The 23,258-nt window shown below is 42.9% G+C and overlaps 2 protein-coding genes across 3 annotated transcripts in view; one reads left to right on the top strand and one right to left on the bottom strand.

The window, feature by feature from the left end:
- Positions 1 to 22,943, bottom strand: part of LOC108034050 (POU domain protein 2) — a 29,977-nt gene extending 7,034 nt beyond the window's left edge. The window contains exons 1-3 of one of the 2 annotated variants that reach the window (XM_050884868.1): positions 22,729 to 22,943; positions 19,662 to 20,328; positions 5,931 to 6,770 (exon numbers count right to left, since the gene is read on the bottom strand). In XM_050884868.1, the coding sequence (XP_050740825.1) occupies positions 5,931 to 6,770; positions 19,662 to 20,100 (1,279 nt within the window). In that variant the 5' untranslated portion in view covers positions 20,101 to 20,328; positions 22,729 to 22,943. Of the gene's footprint in view, positions 1 to 407; positions 718 to 5,930; positions 6,771 to 19,661; positions 20,329 to 22,728 lie in introns of those variants that run through there. The other variant, XM_017108805.3, reaches the window with a different exon arrangement.
- LOC108034052 (endothelin-converting enzyme-like 1) lies at positions 10,362 to 12,371 on the top strand. The gene has a single exon (XM_017108806.2). The coding sequence runs from the start codon at positions 10,362 to 10,364 to the stop codon at positions 12,369 to 12,371; it is 2,010 nt and encodes a 669-aa protein (XP_016964295.1).
- Positions 22,944 to 23,258: the final 315 nt, after the last annotated feature.

The following is a 23,258-nucleotide window of genomic DNA, read 5'->3' as shown; positions in this document are numbered from 1 at the left end:
GCGTGTAATCATCATCGGTGACCTTTGTCAGCTCCGGACTGGTTTTTCTTAGTCCTTTGGTCCTGACCGAATTTATTGCTCGAGAAAGTGAAAAGTTTCAGTAACAGGTACACGGTCTAAAAAATCGGGTAGGGATTTGGTTTTAAAATGTGTAGTTCAATCGGTTTTATATCTTTCGGAATCGGTCTATTAGAACTTATAAACAAAGAAAATATACAGATCAAAGTTGCATTTCAAAGGAACAAGTTTTTTAGGTTCAATCTAATGGTTAAATAACAAGAGCAAGAAATCGCGAATTCGCAAAACTGAGGACTCCAAAATGCTATCCAATATCTTTTTGCAGTTGACAAGCCTTAAAAGGTTTGAAAGCTGCCGGCTTGTTGTGGGTGGCAACCCTGAAGACTCACATGCGTGTGCAGTTGTGGTGTTCTCCTGGTGGCAAACTTTTGTTGGTGTGCTTTCGCCATTCGCCGATTGTTGCGTTGGTGTGCTTGTGTTGTTGGCCGATGTTGCATCCCAGAGACGCTGTTGTTGTTGCTGTAGCACCATCATGTTGCAGTGGTACTTTTGTCAGTGTTTGTAAACTAAATGTGCACTTGAAACAATCACAGCGAAGAAAGCCTGCGCTTCTTCTAGGTTCGATATTCTGTTCTTGCGCTACTTCTCCTCGCTCTTTGCTATTTCCTCGAGTAAGAAACCGGACCGCCTAGCTTCAACTGCTTCAGTCGAATGCAACTTAGAAACTGAATTGAGGAATCGTATTTTGCTGCATTCTCGCTGAGTGCATGCTACCTCTCGCTCGCACTCGCTGCCGCTCCCTCTCTCTCTCGCCGGTTGTTGGTGTGTGTGGTATGCCTTATGATTTGCAGCGGCACTTTTCCCCATCCGCTCTGCGCTCTCCGCACTCCGCTCAACGCTCTCTCGCTCGTTTTCCCTGGCAATCAACCCTGCACCGTTAGCCGAACTTCAATGTGTGTGTGTGGAACGTATCCCTTGTTGCCTGCATTCTGATCGGAATTTCCATGGACCCCATTGTCGCCCTCTCCTGCATTTTCGCGTCTCCTGCACTTCCACTCTTTCCTGCATTAGCATAGGCCACTGGTTGACTTCTCCTGCGAAATGGGTGTGGCCTATGTATTATGCATTTTCCGACTTTCTGCGCAACATGCATCGTTTCCTTGCATACCTCGCTTCCTCCGTTGCGAGTAAATCATAATTAAGGGGGTTTTATGTGCTCCTGGAAAGGTGTCGTCTGGTTTTTATGTACCATTTCGGATATAGAGTTTATGTATAAGATAGATTGGATGTGTTGGGAGCTCAACCTCCGGGCTGATTCATTATAATAACTTTTATTTCGGCACCTTTTGTTGTTACTGGTGTCCTGACACTTTCTGGGCAGGCAGAGAACCAAAATAAACATATGAGACTAACTGCCTGTTGCAAACACCTCGTAATATTAGCTTCAATAAATTTGTAACTAAATAAAGGTATCTTAGTTGTAGTATTTAAAGCCAATAAGTTTCGAAGAAAAAAAGAATTGCCTTTTCAGTTTGGTTGAGTTAATAACTGGTATTAAGAAATATTTTCCGTTATATGATAAGAATTTTGTTTACAAATGTATTAGCAAAAATATAGTGATTAAATAAGTCATTTGAAAGTAATTTTCTTTTTATTTTATTTCGCTGTGACTTTATTGTGTGCTTTATTTTTTGCCATTTATTGAATCCAAGAGTCCTTCGGCGGCCTTATCCGAGTCCTGCAATCCTGCCACCCATCACGTTGAGCATTTCGGCGTGATTATATAAACACAAAACTCACTCATATAAACATCAGCGCAGCCATTGAACCGAGACTTGGTCGGGTAATTACAACAAGTGTTGCTGCGCTCTCTTGCTTTCTCCCAGTTCCTGACCCTTTTCCCCACCTCCCGTACCACCCACACAAGCTCACGTACATTTTCCTCCTTTTTGTGAAATAAAAGCGAATGGAAAAGGACCTTTGCAGCCCTGGTGACAGCGCGTACATTTTATGAATATGACTGCGACTGCACTTGCCTTTGCTTTCCTTCTCTTTTCGCCCAAGTTTGTGGGAGTTACAAGAGCAAATTCTTTCCTGGGGAAATTCATTCCGATTTCCTTTGGCTGACTCGGGCCCATTTCCCGTTTGGTCTGGAGCGTTTTAATTAAAACTGCAAAATTAATGTTTTGCCTTCAGTTCTCGATTTCCTTTGCAATCCAAGGACCAAAAATTAAAGAAATGTTTGAAGCACCAATCAGGTCAAGAAACCTATATACAATGGTTTCTCCTTATGAATAAATAACTTACTAATGTCATAAAATATTATAGTTCGAAATGTTAATGGATATATTGAAATTATGAAAATTGTGGACATAAATAATGTGTTTTTTTTTAATCTCAAGTGGGCTATTAGGTTGCAATTTGTTATTCAATTTGTCTGATTTTTAGACACTTAGTGTCTAAATTCCCTAAATTAAAAATCTCTTCGGGCATAATCGTAGTAGTATTTTTTAATAAAATAACGGTTGGTATTTGTCTTTGTAAAATATATTAAACCTTAAAAATAACTTCCATTCTAATTCTTAGGACATTTATTTGTATTTCATTCCCACAACAACTGCATGATTTACTGCTAAATAATAGGTTTTCACTATCACTATTTACACATTACTTCACATTAAAGTGCCAAAATGATTTAAGGGCCAAAAACGCAGGAAAATCAATAGCATTGGTATATTCTCCCCCAAACTAATTTCAATAGTTATCCTTTTGGGCCTGGATTTACGCTGCTGCTGATTAAACTTGTCACTGGGAGACAAAAGATAAACAGTTCCTCACTTTGGATAGTTTCCCTGTGTGTTATTTTGCGTTGTCCTGGGCGGTGTCTAGGCAATTTGATTATTTGCCAGAAGCGGACGGCACAGACAGCCAGGGCACCAGTGGACACTCCAGACAGGACCAGAAAAGGGGGACGAACACCCAAATACACACATGTGCATGGCACATAGAAGTTTCGGGCATGGAAATTAATCAAGAAAATAAACGCTTGGCAGCATCGCCGGAAAATCGAGAGGAAAAGGGCAGTGTTGGGTGGAAACCACACACACTTTGCATGACGAAAACAGACGGCACAAGAACAAGGACATCGGCAGGACCGTCGGAGGCAGTGGACGTGGGAAGTGGGAGCACTAACCCGGAACCAAACAATGTCGGGTGGTTGTGAAAACCCCGACATTTCCCTGTCGCTTCTCGTTCCGCCGTCGCTGTTGTTGCATCGCATTAAAATGACATACCAATTTGCGTTAAGCAAATAAGACGAGACTAGCATTCGGTCCTCAAGTCGGTGTACACTTTGGGCAGGGAAAATGGGGGTTAAGTGGTTGGGGCGGTGGTTGTACATCTTGCCATCGTTGGGTGGTTTCTGCATGGGTTTTGTGTCTTTTCGTTTGCGTCGGAAAGTTAAGGCGCAGTTTCTAAAGCTAAATATATTGAAAATATTGCAGCTTCAACATTCGATGATGAAATCTTGATATCTACTAATAACTCAATTTAAATAGAAATACTCTAAGAAAACAGCTTTGTGTTTCTGAACAGCGTACACCAGTGTAGAGGTACAATTTTACTGATCCTTAGGTTACCAGTTTTAGAGAAACAACCTTTATCATTTCAATAAAAAATATAGACCTAAGAGTCAGTTTTGTACTAAATTAATAGAATGTTTAAAAATTTTATTTAAAGACGTAACGGTTTTATTTTTCTCCTCTTCTTTTTCAATGCCAAAATGGGTTAAAAAACAGGCACGTAATCAATAATTCCTCACCCAAAAAAATTGTGAGAAAATGTTGAGAAAATTCCGTTAGATATCCGTACTTAATCATAGTCCCGGCACCCAAAAAAGTAAAAAAGGAACCGCAGTTTTTCGAACCTTTTTCTCACCCTCCGAGAAGACACAAAAATCGCACAGAAATCACCAAAAAAATTGCCCTTTGTTCAATTTGAATTTCTTTCAATTTCGAGCTGTTTTTACCTTAAAAAATTACGCATTATTGGGGTACATTCACCTTTAGGTAGCCGAGGCCAAGGGGTTGCTACCCCTCGTGAGTTTACCTTAGAGCTAAGCCGTGGAAGATCTTGGGTAATCCCTGACAGTGATCCTCAATTTTTACCCTTGAGTCCCTGTCGTTTCTTCGGTTTTCTGTCCCAAAAAACGGCGCGCAATTTTCTTCGGCATTGTGCGGCGAAAAAATGTGGAGAAAATGCATTATTTTTTGTCGAAATATCCGAGTTTGGCCTTCTACGAAGGGTTGTAGCGCCGATTGACAGCGATTTTCTGTGGCAGATTGCCGCTGGGCAAGTCGAAATCAATAAACGTTAATAAATAATCCAAGAAGGGAAGATCCGGCGCTACGAATGCGGAAGTAAAGGACATTTGGAGGCTGCTTTGTCCTCTTCCTCTATTGATTTCCGTCGCTGAGGCTTCCTCATCGATTTGCACTCGCTTTAATCGAGTTCCTTTTACTATTTGGCGCGCTATTTTTGTGGGTTTTTTGTACAAGATTTTGGGTCTGCAGATGGAAAGAGTTGAAAAGTTTTTGGAGGGAACGCAGTTTCGAGAGGGTTCTACTTTTGTAACGGCTGACAGTTGGGTAAACACTTTATATCTAAAAAGTATGTGGTCTGAAAATCACTTTTATGTAAAAAGTGGTTAGATGTTGACATCGTTTTAAAATCATATTTGCCTAAAGTCTGTTACTCATCGCTAGCTTAGGATTTTTGCATTGTTAGTGTTATAAATATTAATGTCTTTATTATGTGTTTGTGCTCAGTAATTTCGGATCTATCGACACAAATAAAGCATATTCCCCTATCCGACGCCATTTTCCCGATCCCAGTGTTTCCCGCTAAGGTTCACTTTATGCAAATCTAACCCTTATGTTCTTGCGCAACCACTTTAGAGTCGGTGGAAAATGTTAAATCGCATTTAAATGGAGGTGGTGGGTAAAAACAAAAATGGATTTATGATCTTTGCTTTACAGCTTGTAAAGCGTTTTTATTGGATTTACGGCCACCCCAGCGGAGTTCGGTCCCCGCGGCGGGGCTCAATTGGCCATAAGCTGCTCAGAGTACCGGGCCACAGTTGGTAGTGACACCAGTTTTCGTCAGAGCTTTTCCTTTCGACTTTCCCCTGCTTTTTACGGTGCCGGGGTGGGTCCCCGTCTGCTTTTTGTCTTGCGTCCCCGTTAAAGGTTACCTCATGCAATTGTGGTTCGGTTTTTTGAGCGCCGCAAGCAACCTTTTCGAACAACCCGACAACCACCCACCAACTGACCCGAGGCTAACCCACCCACCCACTGGGCACTCAAAGTGGTTTTAAATTCCATTAAATAAAGTTGTAAAGGTTGCGCTGGTGTACTTGAGAATTTTCACGCATATTTTGTTCGCACTTTTGTAAAATTTATTAATATTTTAGTAATTTTAAATGGAGTTTGTATGTTGGCATTTCTAAGGGGGCCCTTTCCCTCCTGTTCTGGGGCATGGTTTGTGGTGGGTGATAGCATGAAAGGTATTGTATTGAGTTGGGAGCCCGTAATTGAGTTGGATTTCGTTTTATTTCCACTGTTTGAGTGCTTTTGGGCTTAGCTTGGATTGGATTGAAGTAGTAAATGTATGTTTTTGTGATGTTAAATGGATGACATTATAGGAGTTTTTACACAAGGCATTACTATTGAGAAAGTTTATAATCTTAGTTATAAACCAACATTAATTGATAAAAAAAAACATTGTTTATTATTTACTTTATCTTTCTTATACATAATTATGTATATTGACAATATTTTCCACACTTTCTTGACTAACTAGTCCATTTCCCCTCTTTCTCCCCGCCAAACAATTAATTCGAGCATTAAACTTACCTTTGTTGGCAGGACGACAATGTCGACCATTCTGAGCTGGCTGCTCGTAAACGCTGGGCTCCTTGGGTGGATCCACGATGGCCAGGAAGGATGCGGAGTCCGGGGGCAGGCCCTCCCTGACTGGCGGTCGTTGAGGGGGCAATGGTGGTGGCCCTGCCTTCGGAGGGGCAATGTGGAGCAGCCTCGTGGCGTGGCCGTTGGCATTGCAAACGACGCCGTGCCAATGATGGTTATGCTCCAGCTGGGACGGAACTTCCTGGGCTTGCCCCGGCTCCACCACCAGGCAGTCCTGCTCCTGCTCCTGGAGGACTTCCTCCTCGTCACGCAACTGCTGCTGCTTGAGCTGGTGCTCCCGAATGAGGCGATCTCGCTCGTGAAAGTGCCGGACGAAGGAGTGGTCGCCGGCGTGATTCTGGTGAGTTCGGTGGTTCGGGTGATTCTGGTGTTGCTGCAGTGGTTTCGGCGGGGTTAACGACTTGAACGTCTCTGCTTTGGGGGGATAGCCCCCGACCAAGCCGGGGGGCAGACCATTAATTAATGTGCCCATTGTCCTTTGCTGGTAATGATGTTGTTGGAACATAATTTCGTGCAGCGGTATTAGAAAGTCTGGCAGGGATTTCGGTCTCTGTTTGACAGATGCCAGCGTCTCCATGCCAAAGAACGGGGCTGGCAGACATGTCTGGCCATCGCCGCATGCGGAAGTCATCTGCTGGCCAACATCCTTGTTGATTTCCCCGCTGCTGCCGTTGTTGCTATTATAATTATGATATCCAATGCCGTCGGCTGGCCTTAGATACCAGGGACTTAATATTGTTTTGCCACGACAGCTTGAAGCCAGCGCTATAAATCACGGAGGGGAAATAAGTGGAAGCAGAGAAAAGGGTTAAACGATTGCATTTTTATAGACTAGCCGAAATGAAGTGAGAATTTGCCCAAAAAGAGCTGGAAAATGGGCTAAAAAGGGGTAAAAAAGGGGTTCAATATCATTATCAACACTTGCTGGCTTTTCACCCCTCCGATAGTAAGCAGCCCTTGTTCATGCTCCTCCAACCCCTTTCGCAAGCATATTGCCAATGGAAACCGTTTATGTCACTATCAATTACTCATCATTATGGAACTTTGATACGCCTTTCTACCTTGTAGCCCCCTCGCGGCACTGCACCCTCAGTCCATTTGGTTACGCTGCTTTTTAGTGGGGGTTGTACGCCATGTTCGCCATATTCGCCATATCCACTTTTCAATCAGTTTTTTGTTCTTCGTCGATCTTTTCATTTATGACTTTGATTGATTATGAAATCTGTACACAATTTTGATTTTATAGTTTTCAGATAAGCGGCGGAGGGAGTGAAATCCGAACATTTGTTCATCGAAGTGTGGGCGTTGTGCGTCATCATTGGGAGTGACACGCCCTACTCTGGGCGACGGCGTAACTCCATTAGATGCATTTAGGACTACTAATGGAGGTAAAATGAACCCAGAAGGGACACAAATGTGTTTTAAATTTTGTTATCATATATAATATATAAAGGGAAAAAACCTTTACATATATTCAGGACACCCTTTTCAAATTATATTTTTATATATTAGTTTTAACTTAAAACCTATAATATTGGCTATAAAAGGCAAAAAATACAAAAGAAGAATACGTAAGCCAAGAATTTGTTAATATTACCCCTAATTAAATGTAAGCGCCATGGAAGCCCAACTATTTACAAAATCCCTTTTTCATTTTCCGACCCACCAATTCCTCGCCGCCAATTGCTACTGTACGGCACATGATCACTTCATTGTATTTCATTTGTGATCCAGCACTCAACAGAAAACACAGAACACTTTATGAATGAAACTCTGACCTATGGCTAATGATGCACAAAAATAAAAAGCATCAAACACAATTGCCACCGCTTCAAGTCCAGCCGGCCAACCGCAAAATGTTCATTAGAGCGCCAAAACCCGTCTGAATTATGACAGAAGTTCACGAATCTCGAGTCCGGGGTAATTGTGATTAGAGGCAGTAGTCAGATCGGATCACAGCCGATGTTATGGGTATTAATTTGATTTATGGCCGGGGGTCAGGTAGAACAAAGCCGGCAAAGCCGCAGGAAAGCCATTTCCCCTTCTCTTCGCACAGACTGAACCGGATTCTTAGCATAATGAGAGTAGGGAAGAATTAGTTGACGTTTAACCCTCTGCCACCCCTTCGGCTCGTGCTGGTCACGCGACATCTTAAAGATGCAAAAAGGGTTGACACACCGGAAGTGGTGCAGAAACATCTGACGCGAACTGTGATGCCAGCCCAGCTATTTTCGAGCCAAGTAGTACAGCTCTAGCACTGAGTACTTATAAAATTGAAGATATGCCAGTGTCATATATTGAAAAACTCTTTAACATTTAAGACACTTAACTAAAAAGTAAGTGATCAACACGGAAACTTGTTTAGAATGTGCTTAGGTTTTGTTTGAAATAGGCATCAGTTGAGCCGATTTTAGGTACATTAAATTTAAATATAATGAGCACACAAAAAGTCAAAGATGAATTAGTTTTCAGTACTTGAAATTCTTGCTTTGGCTTTTTTTACAAACAAAATTTGTCACGACTGAAGGAGAAGTGAGCCGGGGATTGTGAAAATGAAACGGGGGCGGGTCGGGCCACAAAGCTGACTTTCCATAATTGGAAAGGCTTCCTGATTTCTGAAAACGATTCCTGCGCTGCTCCTGTCAGTACGCCTGAATGCTCGTGCCAGTCAAGGTCCCTTCAAAGTGCAATCTGTCGAGGGGAAAACTCTCGCTGAAAGATGAAGATCCAAAGGTGAAAGTTTCAATCAAATGAGGGGATGGAAGCGGAAAAGGAGTCGTTGCTTGCACAGTTGCCGTCGAAGCAGCTGGTTTAGCCGCACAAGCCGCAATTGTTAAAAAACTGAACATTAAATCCTTTTTCAGGCTCAATTTGCCACTGATGCCGAGCATCCTTTGGCCCCGTGCATCCTAAGCCTCGCAAGCTGTTTCCACTGAATCGAAGGCGCTCCAAGGTATGCCCCTGCCATCGCCGTCTTCTCCGCTTTCTCCGCTTTTTGGCATTGTTACTTTGTGCGACTATATTTACCTGCAACATGGCGATTAACGCGCATCCTGCTCTACCTGGCCCGTCTTTATTGCTTTCCTATGCGCTTTGATTTCCCTTTGCGGCAATATCCTTTATCCTTTGTGCTCCTTTGTTGCATGCACCGGCTGGCAAACACATTAGAAAAAGTGAAAATCGGGGGCAGGGGCAGGGAAGGGGGCAGCCCCGCAAAAGTGTCAGGAGCGCAATGCATTGGCAGTTGGCTTGTTCCCCTCGATCCTTTGAGAATTTTCAATTACGCAATGTCTGCGAAGGAAATTCGCCGAATATCTCTTTTTTCGGTTGATCGAAATGAGTTTTTTTTTATGATTTTTCTTTGGAAATATTTTTAATTGAGAAATTGGACCACACAGCAGGCACCTGGGGTATTGTGTGGGTAAAAAGTATTCGACCAGCCGCTAATGTGAAAAGTAGTTAAAAAGAGGTTCACTTTTATTGAAATTTAATTTGCAACATTACCCAGGGAGGAAAATACATAATTGTGGTAATACGAATTTTTAAAATTAAAAAATGTATTTTATTGTGGTTTTTTAGTGACATTTAAAACGAAACGTGTCAAAAAATGCACAAATTGTTTTGCCCATACTTAATTGAAATATAGCATTACTGTAACCCATAATTTGCCTGATTCTATTTTTACCATTAAAATTGGTACTATTCCGAGCGAAATAACCAAGGCCCCCTCTCGACGAAATTCTCTCGCCCTGCTGACTGATGTAACGAGTCTATTCCCAGACAAGTACGTAACAGATAAAAACGATAAAAAATAAATAAAAATGAAACCACCAGATGCGAGAGTTAAAAACATTTAGAAATGTTTGCAATATAATTGCGGTGATTATTTCGGATCGGGGTCATTAACATGTGACATGCTCAAGCAAAAAAGAACACAAACAAATTCGAGGCGAGTCGGGAGAGAAACCCTCTGGGACGAGATCTCCGGAGAGTGATAAGGTAGTTAAATCAGCATTTGGGGCATCGAGAGCTTTCTAGAGTGATAAGAGCTCTTTTGGAGAATTGCGGTTAATTGAAGAATGCCAAGATTCGGGCGGAAGATTCGCTCGCTCTGAGGTAAAACCATAAATTGCTCCACTAATGCGAGTTCTGTGGTGAATCCGAGAGTGTTGTATTACCTAAGCCACTGAAGCGTGTTCACCCCCTTTTACCCGAGTGCCCCTTTTGGCTCTGGCCAGGTCATTATTGTATAAATTGCCAAAGCGCGTTGCCAAAAAAGTTTAGAACTTTTCTGTCCGCTGCCGGGCGCGCAACTAATTATTGCTCCCGAATCGAGTGTGCTTGTGTGCTCGGACCATGGTCAACGCTCCGTGGGCCACGTTAACAGCGCTTGTGTTCGTCGGCCCTGTGTTGGCCAACGATCTGTTTTCCCTGCCACCTGCCACGAGTCACAGAGAGGAGCTGCTCGAGGACTATGGCCGATTTCTACTGTCCACCATGAACAGGAGCATCGATCCCTGCGAGAACTTCTACGAATTCAGTTGTGGCGGTTGGAAGAAGGCGGAACTCGTACCGGAGCAGGCCAGGAACACCAGTTTCCTCCACGCCATCCAGCACAAGATCGACGAGCAGGTCCTGGGATTCCTGCAGAACGCCACCAAAAGGGAGCTGGAGGATCTGGGTGTTAATGGCACCAGGTCGGCGGAGATTAAGGCCAAACAGTTTTACGCCAGCTGTGTGGAAATGAAGGCCAATTTGACGTTGGCTTATCAGTATTTTTTGGGACTCGATGAAGATCGTCTGAAGGGCACTAACGCCACCTACGATTGGATGTACATCAACTTTATGTCCAAGTACGACATATATCCCCTGCTGCCACTGAAAGTGCATTACAGCACCTCGTCCAGGAAGTTCGACTTGCTCTTGACTCTCCCCAGCAGAGTTCTATCCGGCATAAGTGAGGAGCAGCTGAAGAATATGACCAGGGAGTTCGGCTTGGACTCGAGTGCAGAGAAGGCTAAGCAGTTTACGGATAGCTTTGCCAACCTCACACAATTCGAAAGGACCCTAGTTTCAGTCGGCAAAGCTCGCAACGAAACAGAGCAGTTGAGTTTCAATCATTTCCTGGCAAAACACAAGTACGATCGCCTAAACTGGACGCGGTTCTTTGAACTGGCCTTCAACGGCAGTCAGGAGGCTCACTGGCCAGTGCTCAACCAGCTGGATACTGTCAACGATTTGGTATACCTTCTGGAGCAAACCAGTCTGGAAACACTGAGGGGTTATATTAGAATGCGGGAGCTGCTAAAGTTTTATGGCCTGTGGAAGACTCAAACTAGAGTGGGGGGAGTTCAAAGAGAGTGTCGTTCCTTGTCGGAGACCTATTTCAACTACGCTCTGCTGCCCTGGTTCATTGGGAAGGTCTTCGATAGGGAAAGGCGTGCTGATATACTGAGTGTAGCCAAGGACATCAAGGACACGTTCTACGATCTCCTGGACCACTACACCTGGTTGGACGACGAAACTCGGTCGCAGGCCAAAACCAAACTGGCTTCCATGGACATTTTGGTGGGCTACACGGATGATCTGCAGCACCGCGAGGTGATCGACGGCGTTTACAACGACATCAACATGACCGGGAGCTGGTTCGAGAACCTGTGCACCCTGGAGGGAAGTAGAGCCAGGATACGCCTGCGGTCGGTGGACAAGGCACTGATTCCTCTTCTTATGCCCACGAGAACTGTGAACGCGTACTACGCGGACTTTCTCAACCTGGCCTTCATCACCATCGGCATGGCCCAGTGGCCCTTTTACCACTTGGACTTTCCCGACGTCCTGAAATACGCAGGAGTGGGTAACATCATAGGCCACGAAATGGCCCACGGATTCGACTCCTACTGCTATCAGTACAACTATGATGGCAAGAAGACCAACTGGTGGTCTTCAGCTTCCTTGAGGAACTTTAAGGAACGCTACCGCTGTCTGGAATCGCAATACAACAAATTTATTCTGATGGGCGTCCAAACAAATGGGACCCTCACCTCTGGGGACAATATAGCCGATAATGTGGGCACCCGAATGGCGTATTATGCTTTCAAGCGGAGAACTGGCGACAAGGCTTGGCTGGAGACGCCCCTGAGGGGTGTGAGCTTCAACAACAAACAGCTGTTCTTCGTGAAGTTTGCCCAAACCTGGTGCAACGGCAAGGATAATGGCGACAAGCTGCGGAGACTGAAGACTGATGTCCACGCCTACGACGAGTTCCGGGTCCAGGGCACCTTGAGCAACATGCCCGAGTTTAGTGAGGCTTTCAACTGCAAGCTGGGCACGGAAATGAATCCGCTCAAGAAGTGCGTGGTTTGGTGAAATAAAGTGAATTTGTAAAGAGAATGGAAGGAATGCATCTAGTTATTGGGCTAGGGTGGGAGAGCATTGGAACAACAATTAATAGAAAAACAGAGCATTACTGTTACAAAATACGTAACCGATAAGTAAGTTCCTATTTAATTACAAATGAAGAGTAGATAATTGTAAAAAAAGGTTTAAACAACAGATATATTTTCGAAATTGTTGAACATAAATATTTGTCGAATTTCAAAGGACACTTACAGTATTTTTATGGTTCTTTAAAAATGAATATTTAACTCTTTGCTGGTTACGAAAGATACCTAAACTATACCTAGTTAGTAGTATTACCAATTTAAAGTAATATCATCATATACTTGAAGGAATCGCTAACGCAGTACGCATACCTCTTAATGGTGATTAAAACCGCAACTAAACATTGTATAGCCTGCCCCAAAGATGACTTCATTTCCTCGGGAAACTGCTTCGGAGCAATCAGCGATTTCGTGGTTCTTCTGCCGGCGGAAAATCGATATTTCATGGACCAAACTAACGCCCCCCACTTGGAACAGCTGATGGCAATCGAAGAGAAGAGAAGTACTAATTGATTTGATGCAGAACCTGCAGGAGGAACCTCCCACCGGGGACGGGAACCCGAAGTGTGGGCGGGTCCCGGCAATATTTGTCTTTTGACTTTGCAGCGATGACACCTTTCTCATTACGAATTAATGGCATTTTCGGCCGGCCAACAAAAGGTGCAACAAAAGGCCTAGAAGAAAGTCACCGGGCAGCAGAAAAGGTGCAGAAAGTGCGGCTTCGGTCGAAAACCGTTGGCATGTTCTGTTTTTCCCAAAAAGAAAAACAGTTTTTACTATCATTAGTCGTCACTTGAGAGTCAGATACGGAGAACAAAACCAATGCTTGGAGTCAAAAGGAAGCCAAACCGTTGGATCGAGGCTGCAGCCTGAATACGAAATAAGGATATGTGTTTGCTTAGGGATATTCGGGCTTATCTCGGGCGTCCGAGCGGCGGCCTAACGGATTTTCGTGCATTTGTTATGGATTTTCGGCGCCAGGTCTCTTATTAGCTGGCCAGGAGCAGGCAGGTAAGTGATCCTGCTGCCTTTGCATCCGCGCAGCGGGAGTCCTGACTCCTGGCAGGTCGTAAAATCCAGCTCATGCTTTGCAGATAGATCATTAATTTAATGGCTTTTGTGCACTCGGAAATGCAAAGTGCAATCCCGCATAAGTACATAAACGAGTGTATGTACCCACATCAGACAACTGAGCGTGAAGGTGGTCTTAGGGCAAGTCAAATTGCAAAATCGCCAGGGCTGGGAAATTCGAGACTGCACTGCTATATCTCATAATTGCCTTTCCGCTGCACAATGGACCAGTCAAATTAGCCTTCATTTGTAATCCTCTGGCACAGGTTCTCGAGTCTCGCCCCCTCCTCGACCACCCGGATCCCCTTTCCTGGTCGCGTAATTTCATTTATGTAAACCATTTCGGAGGGGCTTGTCGCCAGTAATTCGAAAGGCGTAGACGGTGTAATAAAAAATCAACTTGCTCGAACAGCCTTTGAACAGCGGAGGGGGTGGCTGCCAGGCTGGGTGGGTGATGTTCGGGAAATATGGCAGAGTAAAGGGTTGTCAGGTGGCTCAATAAAATGGACTTAATTGATCACAAATGGCAAAATTGAATACAAAAAAGTTTATAAAGAGGTTGAGGAATAAATTGTATACAAATAATTAAATTATCTATTTAAAGTGTCCAATCAAAGGTCGATGATGCATTTATATAGCTTCTCATAAATTATACTATAAATTCGCGAATATTCCAGCAATAAATAAATTTATTTATTACAAATTCAATTTTCTGAAAGGCCAGCTTTTCTTTAAAAATGTTCAATGGTTGACCTGGCAACCCTACGACACCGCGCTCTGTGTAAACAACTTGCCAAAATCATGTTTCCATAATTACATGCAGAGTGCCCTTTAAGCACGGCAACCTGCTTCCGCCGCTTAGCCAATAATGCCTCATCCACCTCGATCGACATCAGCATCAGCCTCAACCTTCACCCATCACCCCTACCCCACCTGGCTGACCCCCCAGCCTCGTCGTCGCCCTCATCCCCATCCTCTTCCTCGTCATCATCTCCATCTGCCTGCACCATCGCAGAAATTGAACGAAAGGGGCGTCGTCGCAGGCCAAGCTAAAAGGCAAGCTCAGCCGGGCCAACTGCCAGGTAGGAACTACCAAAACAGTTGCACTTGCCGGGGATTTTCGGGAGGGGTTCTGGGGCACGGATCGGCAGGAATCCATCGGTGCACTAGCTGCCAAGTCGGGTGTTCATGGTGAATTATGAAAATCGTTGCGAAATTAAGTTAAGAACTTTTTCAGCTTAGCAGGAAGCAAAGGCAGCAGCAGTGCAAGTTGGGAACGGATATGGCAGCGTGAGAGGAGCGTGAGCAACTGGAGTTTTGCTTAGATTATCAATGCCGCAAAGACAAAACTAATTTGAAATATATTTTTAAGCCCAGTGGTTTTGTTGTGAATAGATGTTCCATACCCTATATTTAAGTGATACGCTGGCCCGCTCATTCACTTGCTATACAATTTTTGTTTTATTCTTAAGTATTGAAAATATTCACTTTTTTTAATTTTCAGAAAGACTTAAGTTTGTCTTCCATTACGAATTAGGAAAGCATGATCTAATATATATTTTGTTATAATAGAAAAAATACATTTGTAAACAAAATTTAATTATCTTTTAGAAGCGATAAGCATGCGTATAAGTAAATTTTAAATTGTGTTCAGGTAATTGTTGTTATGAAAAGAACACGTTAAGAATGCCCTTAGAAAATACCTATTTTCAAGCTACTCTGAGACATCGTTTAGCCTGCTGGTCACGCTGCCACCTCTGCGAACCTGCAACCGCTGAACCCGTAGCTTTATTAAATGGAGATGATCAATTTAAATATTTTGCAATTGTTGCCGGTGGTGCGTGAGCGCCTGACCCTCAGTTGCGGTGGTGCCGGGATGCAAGAAGCCACCGCAGCTGGGCAGGAGCAACGTCATTGGAGCGAGGCAAATGCTTGCGGATCTTGATGCAACCTGCTGCTGCTGCCGATGCTGCCGGTGCTGCCGCCTCCTCTCGATTTGTATAAAAAATGTGCTTCATTTTATTTGGCCGCGACCGGCGTCCGCCTCCATGGGTAAACGCCCCAACTCTCAAACTTCGAGTCCCCACCTCCAAGGAAGCCAGCCAGCCGAAAATGCAGCCAAACAAATCGCATATGGATCGCATGGATCGCTGGTGCTTCTGCTGGATTTTCTGTTTTTTGCCAACGATTATCTAAATTGCATACGAAATTATTTTAATTAAAAAATCTAATTTTCTCAGCCGCCTTACGTTGCAAGGGAACCTCTTCTTCTGTTCTTTTCGTTCTGTTTTTGGAGCAATAGTACTCCTGCCTACCAAGAAAATTGTTGTTTACAATATATCGAACTTGCAACGCTGGGAATTTTTGGTGAAGCTAACTTGTTTGTCCATTGAACCTTTAATTTGACGCGATTAAAATGATATTAGTGGTGCACGTCACATCTGCTGCAAGGGTTTTTCCTTCGGCAATTCCTTGAACTTCCCTGTACAAGGTGTGAAGATGTGTCGGCGTCAGCTGGGGCCTCATCTTTCCAAACGTGACCATTTATTGATTAATGATGAATAATTTGGTGGGGAATATTAGTCGGGTCTAGGTTAATTGACGTCTTTCCGGTTTGAAATGCGATCGGCAAGGGTTGATGAAGAATAAAGCAGATACAATTACATTTGTTTTTGGGAGTGGAAAAATGTATACGATTGTAAAATAAATTTAGGCTGGATATTTTTAAATTTCAGCTTGAGCTATGAAATTGAAATTTATAAATTTCTTTAATAAATGCATGCATTTAAGAAAAAGGATGTTTTCAAAACGAATTTTTCAATTTAACTTAAAATAGCTTTCACGTTCAGCGATGTTTTTGTTAATGACATTGGACCTATTCATTACTAAATCGTTTTCCAACCATCTCGAATTTCACTCATCTTCAGAAGCTGTAAGAAAATCTCAGTTGAACGCGATTCAATCAACCACCAACCGATGCATAAAATTTAAATAAATGTTTGATTTGAATTTAATTGCTGCGGCCGGGCAGCCAGAACCTGTCTGTATGCCGTCAGAGAGCCTCAATTGAATATAAATCAAATGCAACCGACAGCCGCACATCAGTGCGGATCAAAGGGACGCGCTAATCACACGCTGTGCCAAATAGGATCTAATTTCCACACAAGAAACCCCATTTTTATATGAATATATGTATAGCGAAGAGCCGAGAATCGACAAAAGATCGTATGGAGATGCGTTTATAGAGAGATCAGGTGCATTCGATGGGCATTCAAATTTCGCGCATCTCTGGAAGATAAATGATGGCGCGGGCAAGACAGGTAGACGAGGCAGGTAGCCCAACCATTTCAATTTGAATTTCTACAATAATTAAGCGCAACAATGGATTTATTGAGTTTTCCCCATCGGAAACCTAGGAATTGCTTCTGCGGTTCCCGCTGCCAGTGAGCCCACAATTAGTTGGGAACCCAAGACCCTCTATACACACCATCCCATCCGATCCCGTGGCAGTTGCAATTATCATAATTATTTTCATTCATGCGCCGATGCATTGAGCATCTCCGACTGACAGTTCATCTCTAGCTGGTGTAGATTGGCGAGATAAATCCGAGTCCGCTCTGTATGAACTCTTCGGGCTCTGAACGCCGTTTCCCTTTTGTTATCCCAGCACTATGTTCTCACAAGTTGCAGTGGCAGAAGTTGGGAAAGAGGATGCATCCCAATGTTTTCTTTTTCTTTGCATTTCCGGCACTTGCTGCGAGAACTGCACTTATTTTGAATACCCTTGTATGGGGAAGGGGGTTATGTGTATACTTCCTCAGATCTTGATCGATATGTACCTTTTTAGTTCGAATTTGCTTCTGAGGATTTAAGTTTAAAACTAATATTTGGTTTCTCAGCCCGCTACACGTAGATATTTCCTATATTTCTACATTTTTTAATTTTTGATAAAAATTAAATTTTAAGTTCAATTTTTCTTTACATTTTCAAACAGTCTTTTATTTTTATACCCGTTAGACGTAGAGTAAAAGGGTATACTAATTTCGCCTGAAAGGAAGGTTTTCCGACCCCATAAAGTATATATTCTCTTCTTCAGGATCACTAGCCCAATCGCAGTGTCCATCTCTTCGTCCCTATGAACGATTATATCTCGGAAACTAAAAAAAGCTAGTAAGGTGTTAGATTCTGGGTCAGCGAAACCTTAGAGTAGCACGCCCACTGTATCGCCTATCCTAAAACCTGTTAGTGCCCACATTTTTGAATATTTTGTTAAAGTGTAAATGCCATTGATTGATTATCAAAATCTACTCTCATGCCGAACATGGTCAAAATTAGATAGTGTAATAAAAACTTATGAGTAAGTAAAGAAATCGACGCTAGGTGGCACCCATGCAATTGTAAACCGTCGCTGTGATGAGTAGCGGGTATTTGACAGTCGATGGCATTGACTATAGGGATTTCTTCTTCTTCTTATGAAAAAGTCAGTATTTGATAATATATACTATGACTATTTTATACTCATACCACCTTTTAATTTCATGTAAGTACTTATATTAAAATTGTCTTTTACTTCTCTTCCTCTAAGCGCACAGGAACTGGAATCTTGGGATTGCATCTACCAGACCACTTCCCATGGTGTATCTGCCGTAGATGTGCCATTGTGTGGCGTTGGCTCATTTATGGCAGATTATTGTTTGAATCGTAATGGGAAGCTTGCCTCAGACCTGGGTGATGGATCGCCCCAAATGCTAACGATCTTGGGCCTAGACGAACATCACGAATATCCAACAGAAGATCTAATCAAAAACCAACCTCGGTGAGCTACATTTGCCTAAATCGACTTTAATTTCCGGTCGCGTGTTGGGCTCATGCGTTTTAAGGTCCCCTCCCTTTGTTTTACTCTAAATTTTTGATAATTGCGCACTTAAGGAGGTTTGATTTTTTGTGGGTTTTGCATGTCATGAGAGCATTTCCGAGCTGGAGCAGAGGAAATGGATTTACATATGAAGATGAATGGTAATGAGTACCATTTAAATATGAGTAAATTGGGGTTCGGTTCGGCGGGCTCCGAATACAATTGAGGTCACGAGAAGGGGTTTCAAGTCCCCCGAGTGATATCATCAAACGGCAAAATGGCAATTTCAATAATCGAAAGAAAACAAGATGTTGCAACCCCCTTTGGGTTGAGCCGGAGCAACAGGATGTGCGGCACCCTCCTTAACCCTTGCGGTTCCCCTTGTCCTTGTCCCTCAAGACGGATGAAGTGTTTGACAACCCTTTCAATCTTCATAAATGCTCGCACTCGTGCCACCGGGCGTCTCACTGCTGCAATATTAGCCCGGGCCCGGGTCCCTTGTGTCGCATCCTTTTCTCCCAACTCTATCAAGATGACGACGACCCTTGCCAATAAAAAATGAAATCTGTTCCGATGCATAAAAAATGGAAACTCCCATAAGCATGCGTTTGGCACGAGTTTTTCTTTGGCAAAAGGGGTTCCCCCATTTCTTGAGACTTGTTTCTCGAAGGCCATGAAAAATGGCCGTGCCCTTGTTAACACGTTGTAAATACCTCATTTTTCACTTAACGGGTTTTTAAATACACATATGCATTTGAGTGGAGGCTTTTGGGCTGGGAAATGGGCGGCAGATGGAAAAGGGATTTTCTTTGAGAAGGACTAAGGTGGTAAGGTGAATGGGATCAAGCTGTTTCTCTGACCGTTAAGAAGTTAAAATGTCTCTTTAACAATTCCTTACGATTTGAATATAACTGTTTTTATTATGAATTTAGGGGTTAATTTGAAGTGGAGCACAAAGCCGAAATTAAAAAAAAAGACTGTGGCTATTAGAAATTTGACCTCATGACTTTATGGTATTAAAATAAAAAGTAAATGTAAGCTGATATTGTACAAGTTATTTGATGGGTTCCAAATATATGACCGTTATAATAAGTTAATAATTATTGCGATCCCTAAATAATAGATATAAATAAAAACAAAACAACTACAATTATGATTTAATATTAGACTACTTCCCCTTTTATGAAAGGCGTTTGGTACACCCTTTTAAAAATAATGTAATGCAATGCATTGAGCTCTTTGGGCTTACGACATTGGGCCTTTCCCATGAGAAGAGGGCCAACCACTCACCTGGTGCTGCTGCCAACTGCTGGTGGTTCATGGGATTGCAGCTGGAGCTCTCCGGCGGCGACTCCATGAACTCCTGCTTGACTTGGATCTGCGGCAGGCGCAGCAGTCCCTCAAAAGCCTCCTTGGTGGGTGGAACTGGTGGGCAGTTGTCTTTAGGGTTAAAGCCATTCAAATGGCCAACGTTAGCGGCATAATTAGCCGCTGATGCTGCCATCGCCGGCAGTTGCAGTTGCAGTTGATCGTCGACTAGAGTTGCTGAAACGCCTTGGCCAGTAATTTGAACATTAACACCTGCTGCCGACGTTGCTGTTGCAAGGCAATGAGTTGCTGCTGTCGGCGACGTCAGCAACATGGTTGCTGTTGCCGCAGTTGCTGCTGTTGAGCTCAAGTGTTGATGATGGGAATTGTTGGCGAGTGTTGTGGCCAGCAGTAATGGCATAGTGGTTGCTGCTGCTGCTCTTGCCGCAGCCGTTGCTCTTGTGCCGATGTTGCTGCTGTTGCGTTGCAGTTCGTCAGCAGCAAATTGCGTCGCTTTGATTTATGGGAGCCTCAACTGCTCCTTGCTGCCTGTGGCGACTTGTTTGCCGCTCCGGTTGCTGCCTCAGATTATGATATTGACCCATGGACCGATGGCGATTTATATGTATGTTCCTGCAGCCTGTCCCGCCTGCAAACGGTTGATAATTAAAAGTGTCTTCTTCTGCTGAAAGCTTAATTTGCTGCTAAGTGCATTTTAAAAAGCTGTTATTAAATATATAGAGCGCTGATCTGCACAACTCGATAGCGGAAGTAATTGATTTTCCCTTTTCACATGCACAAAGCTGACCAGGCAACATTCTTTTTCACGTGACTTTTTCACTGAACTTGGCGAGCGATCACTTTGCAGATTGAAACAATGAATTGAATTGAAATCGAACTGATGTTTCACCCGAGTTTATCGCTTAGATTAGCTAGTTTCGTCTAACAACTGGCTCATGAGTAAGTTGCTCTGTCTGCGCATTTTGCGATTAGCAAGTTTGTATTCTGATACGAGTCTGTGGAAATATAGGGGAACATAGGGCTGGTTTAGAAATTTTTAAATAGGTATAGATCGCCCTAGAGACCTTGAATTAGTTAAAACCACTTTTAATGTAATAAATTATAATTATTATTATAAATTATTATTTGTATGTTTTAGGAGATTTATTCTCCAATCCGCCTTATAAAATTATCATTAACTAAATATCTATAAAGTATTGTTACCTACTTACATGAAAGAGCAATAAACGCTTTCAGAAAAATAACAAGTTTTCTAAATATAATAGGCTATTTTTTATTTAAATGGCCTATAGATTTGTTTTTTTTTTTATGGCCATCCAAACAATTTCTTTAAAATTTCCCATGACCTGCGAAATCAGCTCCCACAACTCTAAAGTGGTTGTATAAACTTTACGGCAGTAGACGCCATAAAAGGCACTAAAACCGTAACTTTGTGCTATTATGCAAACAAGTGAGGGAAGGGAAACGGGCATATTTACCAAATGTGACTGGAAACGAAATTGTTGTAAATTGAACACAAATTGAAGTCAGAAGAGATAAGGGCTGGGTGGGAGTCGAAAAATCACAGCCAGGCGATGAAATCAAAGGAAATAGAAATGGGAAATTAAAACACCCCAAGACGATCAAATGCCCCGAACAGGCACAAGTCACCTCGCAGATAAGATACGGTGCTGAAAAGTGCAACGAGTTTATGGAAATGTTATTTACATGCACAACCGTATACGAGTAAGAGGCGGGTCGGGCAACTAACATTAATGGCACTTGTAAACAAATCAATTGAGTTGTCAGTATCGCCGGCAAATTGGCCACAGCCAAAGTGCCACACGAAGATTGTTTATCAATTTTGCAGTCGGTAAATTATGTTCTTTGCATGTCAGCAACCAATTGCCAAGAATCGATATAGGAACCGGCCACATCAAAGTCGACGCCGACTAAATGCAGCCACCTCTTCCCCACTTCCACTGCTACTTTCAATAATTCCCATTCGAGCCGGTAATTTCTTATTGGCCCGATATCGGGGCTTTCGCTATTTTCGTTTGACTTTACCTTGTTTTAAAATAAAACACAACTGCTTACTCCAGGGGGATCGTATCGCATATCGCATAATACCGAACATTGCGTTGTTTGTCTCCAATTTGGAATGTGTGTTTTCATAATTTTCTATTGGGTGTACACAGTTTGGTTGTAAAGATACCGGGGAACTCAATTTGATGATGTGATTTGCTTTCGGTTGAGAAATTGTTTGTCGTGATTACCGAACCATTGCCAGGAGTGGAGCAGTAAACAGCTCATAAAAATAAATGTGGAGTACCTACGAGTGTTTCAGTATCACAGGAAGTTCCCTGATAGAAAATAGGTTATGAGATCGTCCTTAAATCAAAATTGGATTTTATAAAATAGGCTCCTCAAAAAGCGTTGGTTATAAACATTTCTGAGATGCTGTTTGTGCTTTGAACTAAAATATGGTGTGCTCCGTATTTATTTATCATTACATTGTTTTGGAATAGAATTTAAATTAAATGGTTCGAAAATAACTGTTACTTTAGGAGTTATAAATAAAACGGAATGAATACCAAGTGTTTACACAGTATTTAATTAAATTTTAAAGTTTGATTATTAAAAATCAAATTAAAATTTTAAAAACTGTAAATCATGTGTTTTACTGGTTGATTAATTAAATCAAAAATGATCAAACTTCCGAAAAACGTTGGAAATGTCGAATTGGGGTAAGTGAAAGCTTGGCTAGGATCACAGATGGATTTTGTTCGCCTAACCAACTGCAAGGCAGCCATATCGGGGCACTTGTTGGCCCTCAAACTCATAAGGCCAATTAAGGACGCAGAATCGTATAATACCGGGAGACACGGGGAAAACCTCATTAGGAATCTGACAAGCCAGAAGAGGCTGCGCCTCTCCCTTTTCGCCTGCATCTTGCAGATCCATCTCGCTGATCCATCGATCCCGCGGAGTGTGGGCGTTACAAGACAAGCTCCCTGACACACTCGCGCGGATCTAAAAGGAGGCTCACTTACATGGGCTGGATGAGGGCGCACCTCCTTACTGGGCTGCCTTTACTTTTAAGTATTTTTCCCTGTCGCGAATTATAATTTAATTGTTTATTTAGCCACACTTTATAAATTGTAGTTGCATCGAGAATTGCGACAGCTTCACGCCCTTTCTGGGTTTCCTGGGGGGGAGGTGATCTCAGCCTTTTGGGACAATTCTCCGAGACACGCTTTTTGATTGACTTCCGACAAACGACTGACTTAAAAAAACGCGCCAGGAGATATGGGCAAAAAGTGAAAAAACAGAGTACAGAAAAGAGAAAGAGCAAAAAGAAGCCAAGTTCGCGACGACTTCCGACGACGTCCGACGTATCCACAAAATGTCAAGCGAGCACAAAAAATACTTTTTTATAGAAGCTGTTGGAGAGAGTGCGGGACTGTGCGGGTGTATTGGTCTGCCTGCGATGTGTGTGTACGAGGGGAGGGGGCTATAAAACAGGTGGAGGGGTGGTGCGTGGGTGTTTTGGGGCGTTTGACTTCGTTTTTCGTTCTT

The sequence above is a fragment of the Drosophila biarmipes genome, chromosome 2L (assembly GCF_025231255.1).
Source record: "Drosophila biarmipes strain raj3 chromosome 2L, RU_DBia_V1.1, whole genome shotgun sequence".
NCBI classification, from domain to species: domain Eukaryota; kingdom Metazoa; phylum Arthropoda; class Insecta; order Diptera; family Drosophilidae; genus Drosophila; species Drosophila biarmipes.
The sequence above is the reverse complement of the archived record's forward strand: the minus strand, read 5'-3'. Positions and strand labels throughout refer to the sequence as shown.

Bases quoted from the DNA above. Each gene is read 5' to 3' on its own strand.
- LOC108034052 (XM_017108806.2), top strand. From the start codon at position 10,362: ATGGTCAACGCTCCGTGGGCCACGTTAACAGCGCTTGTGTTCGTCGGC.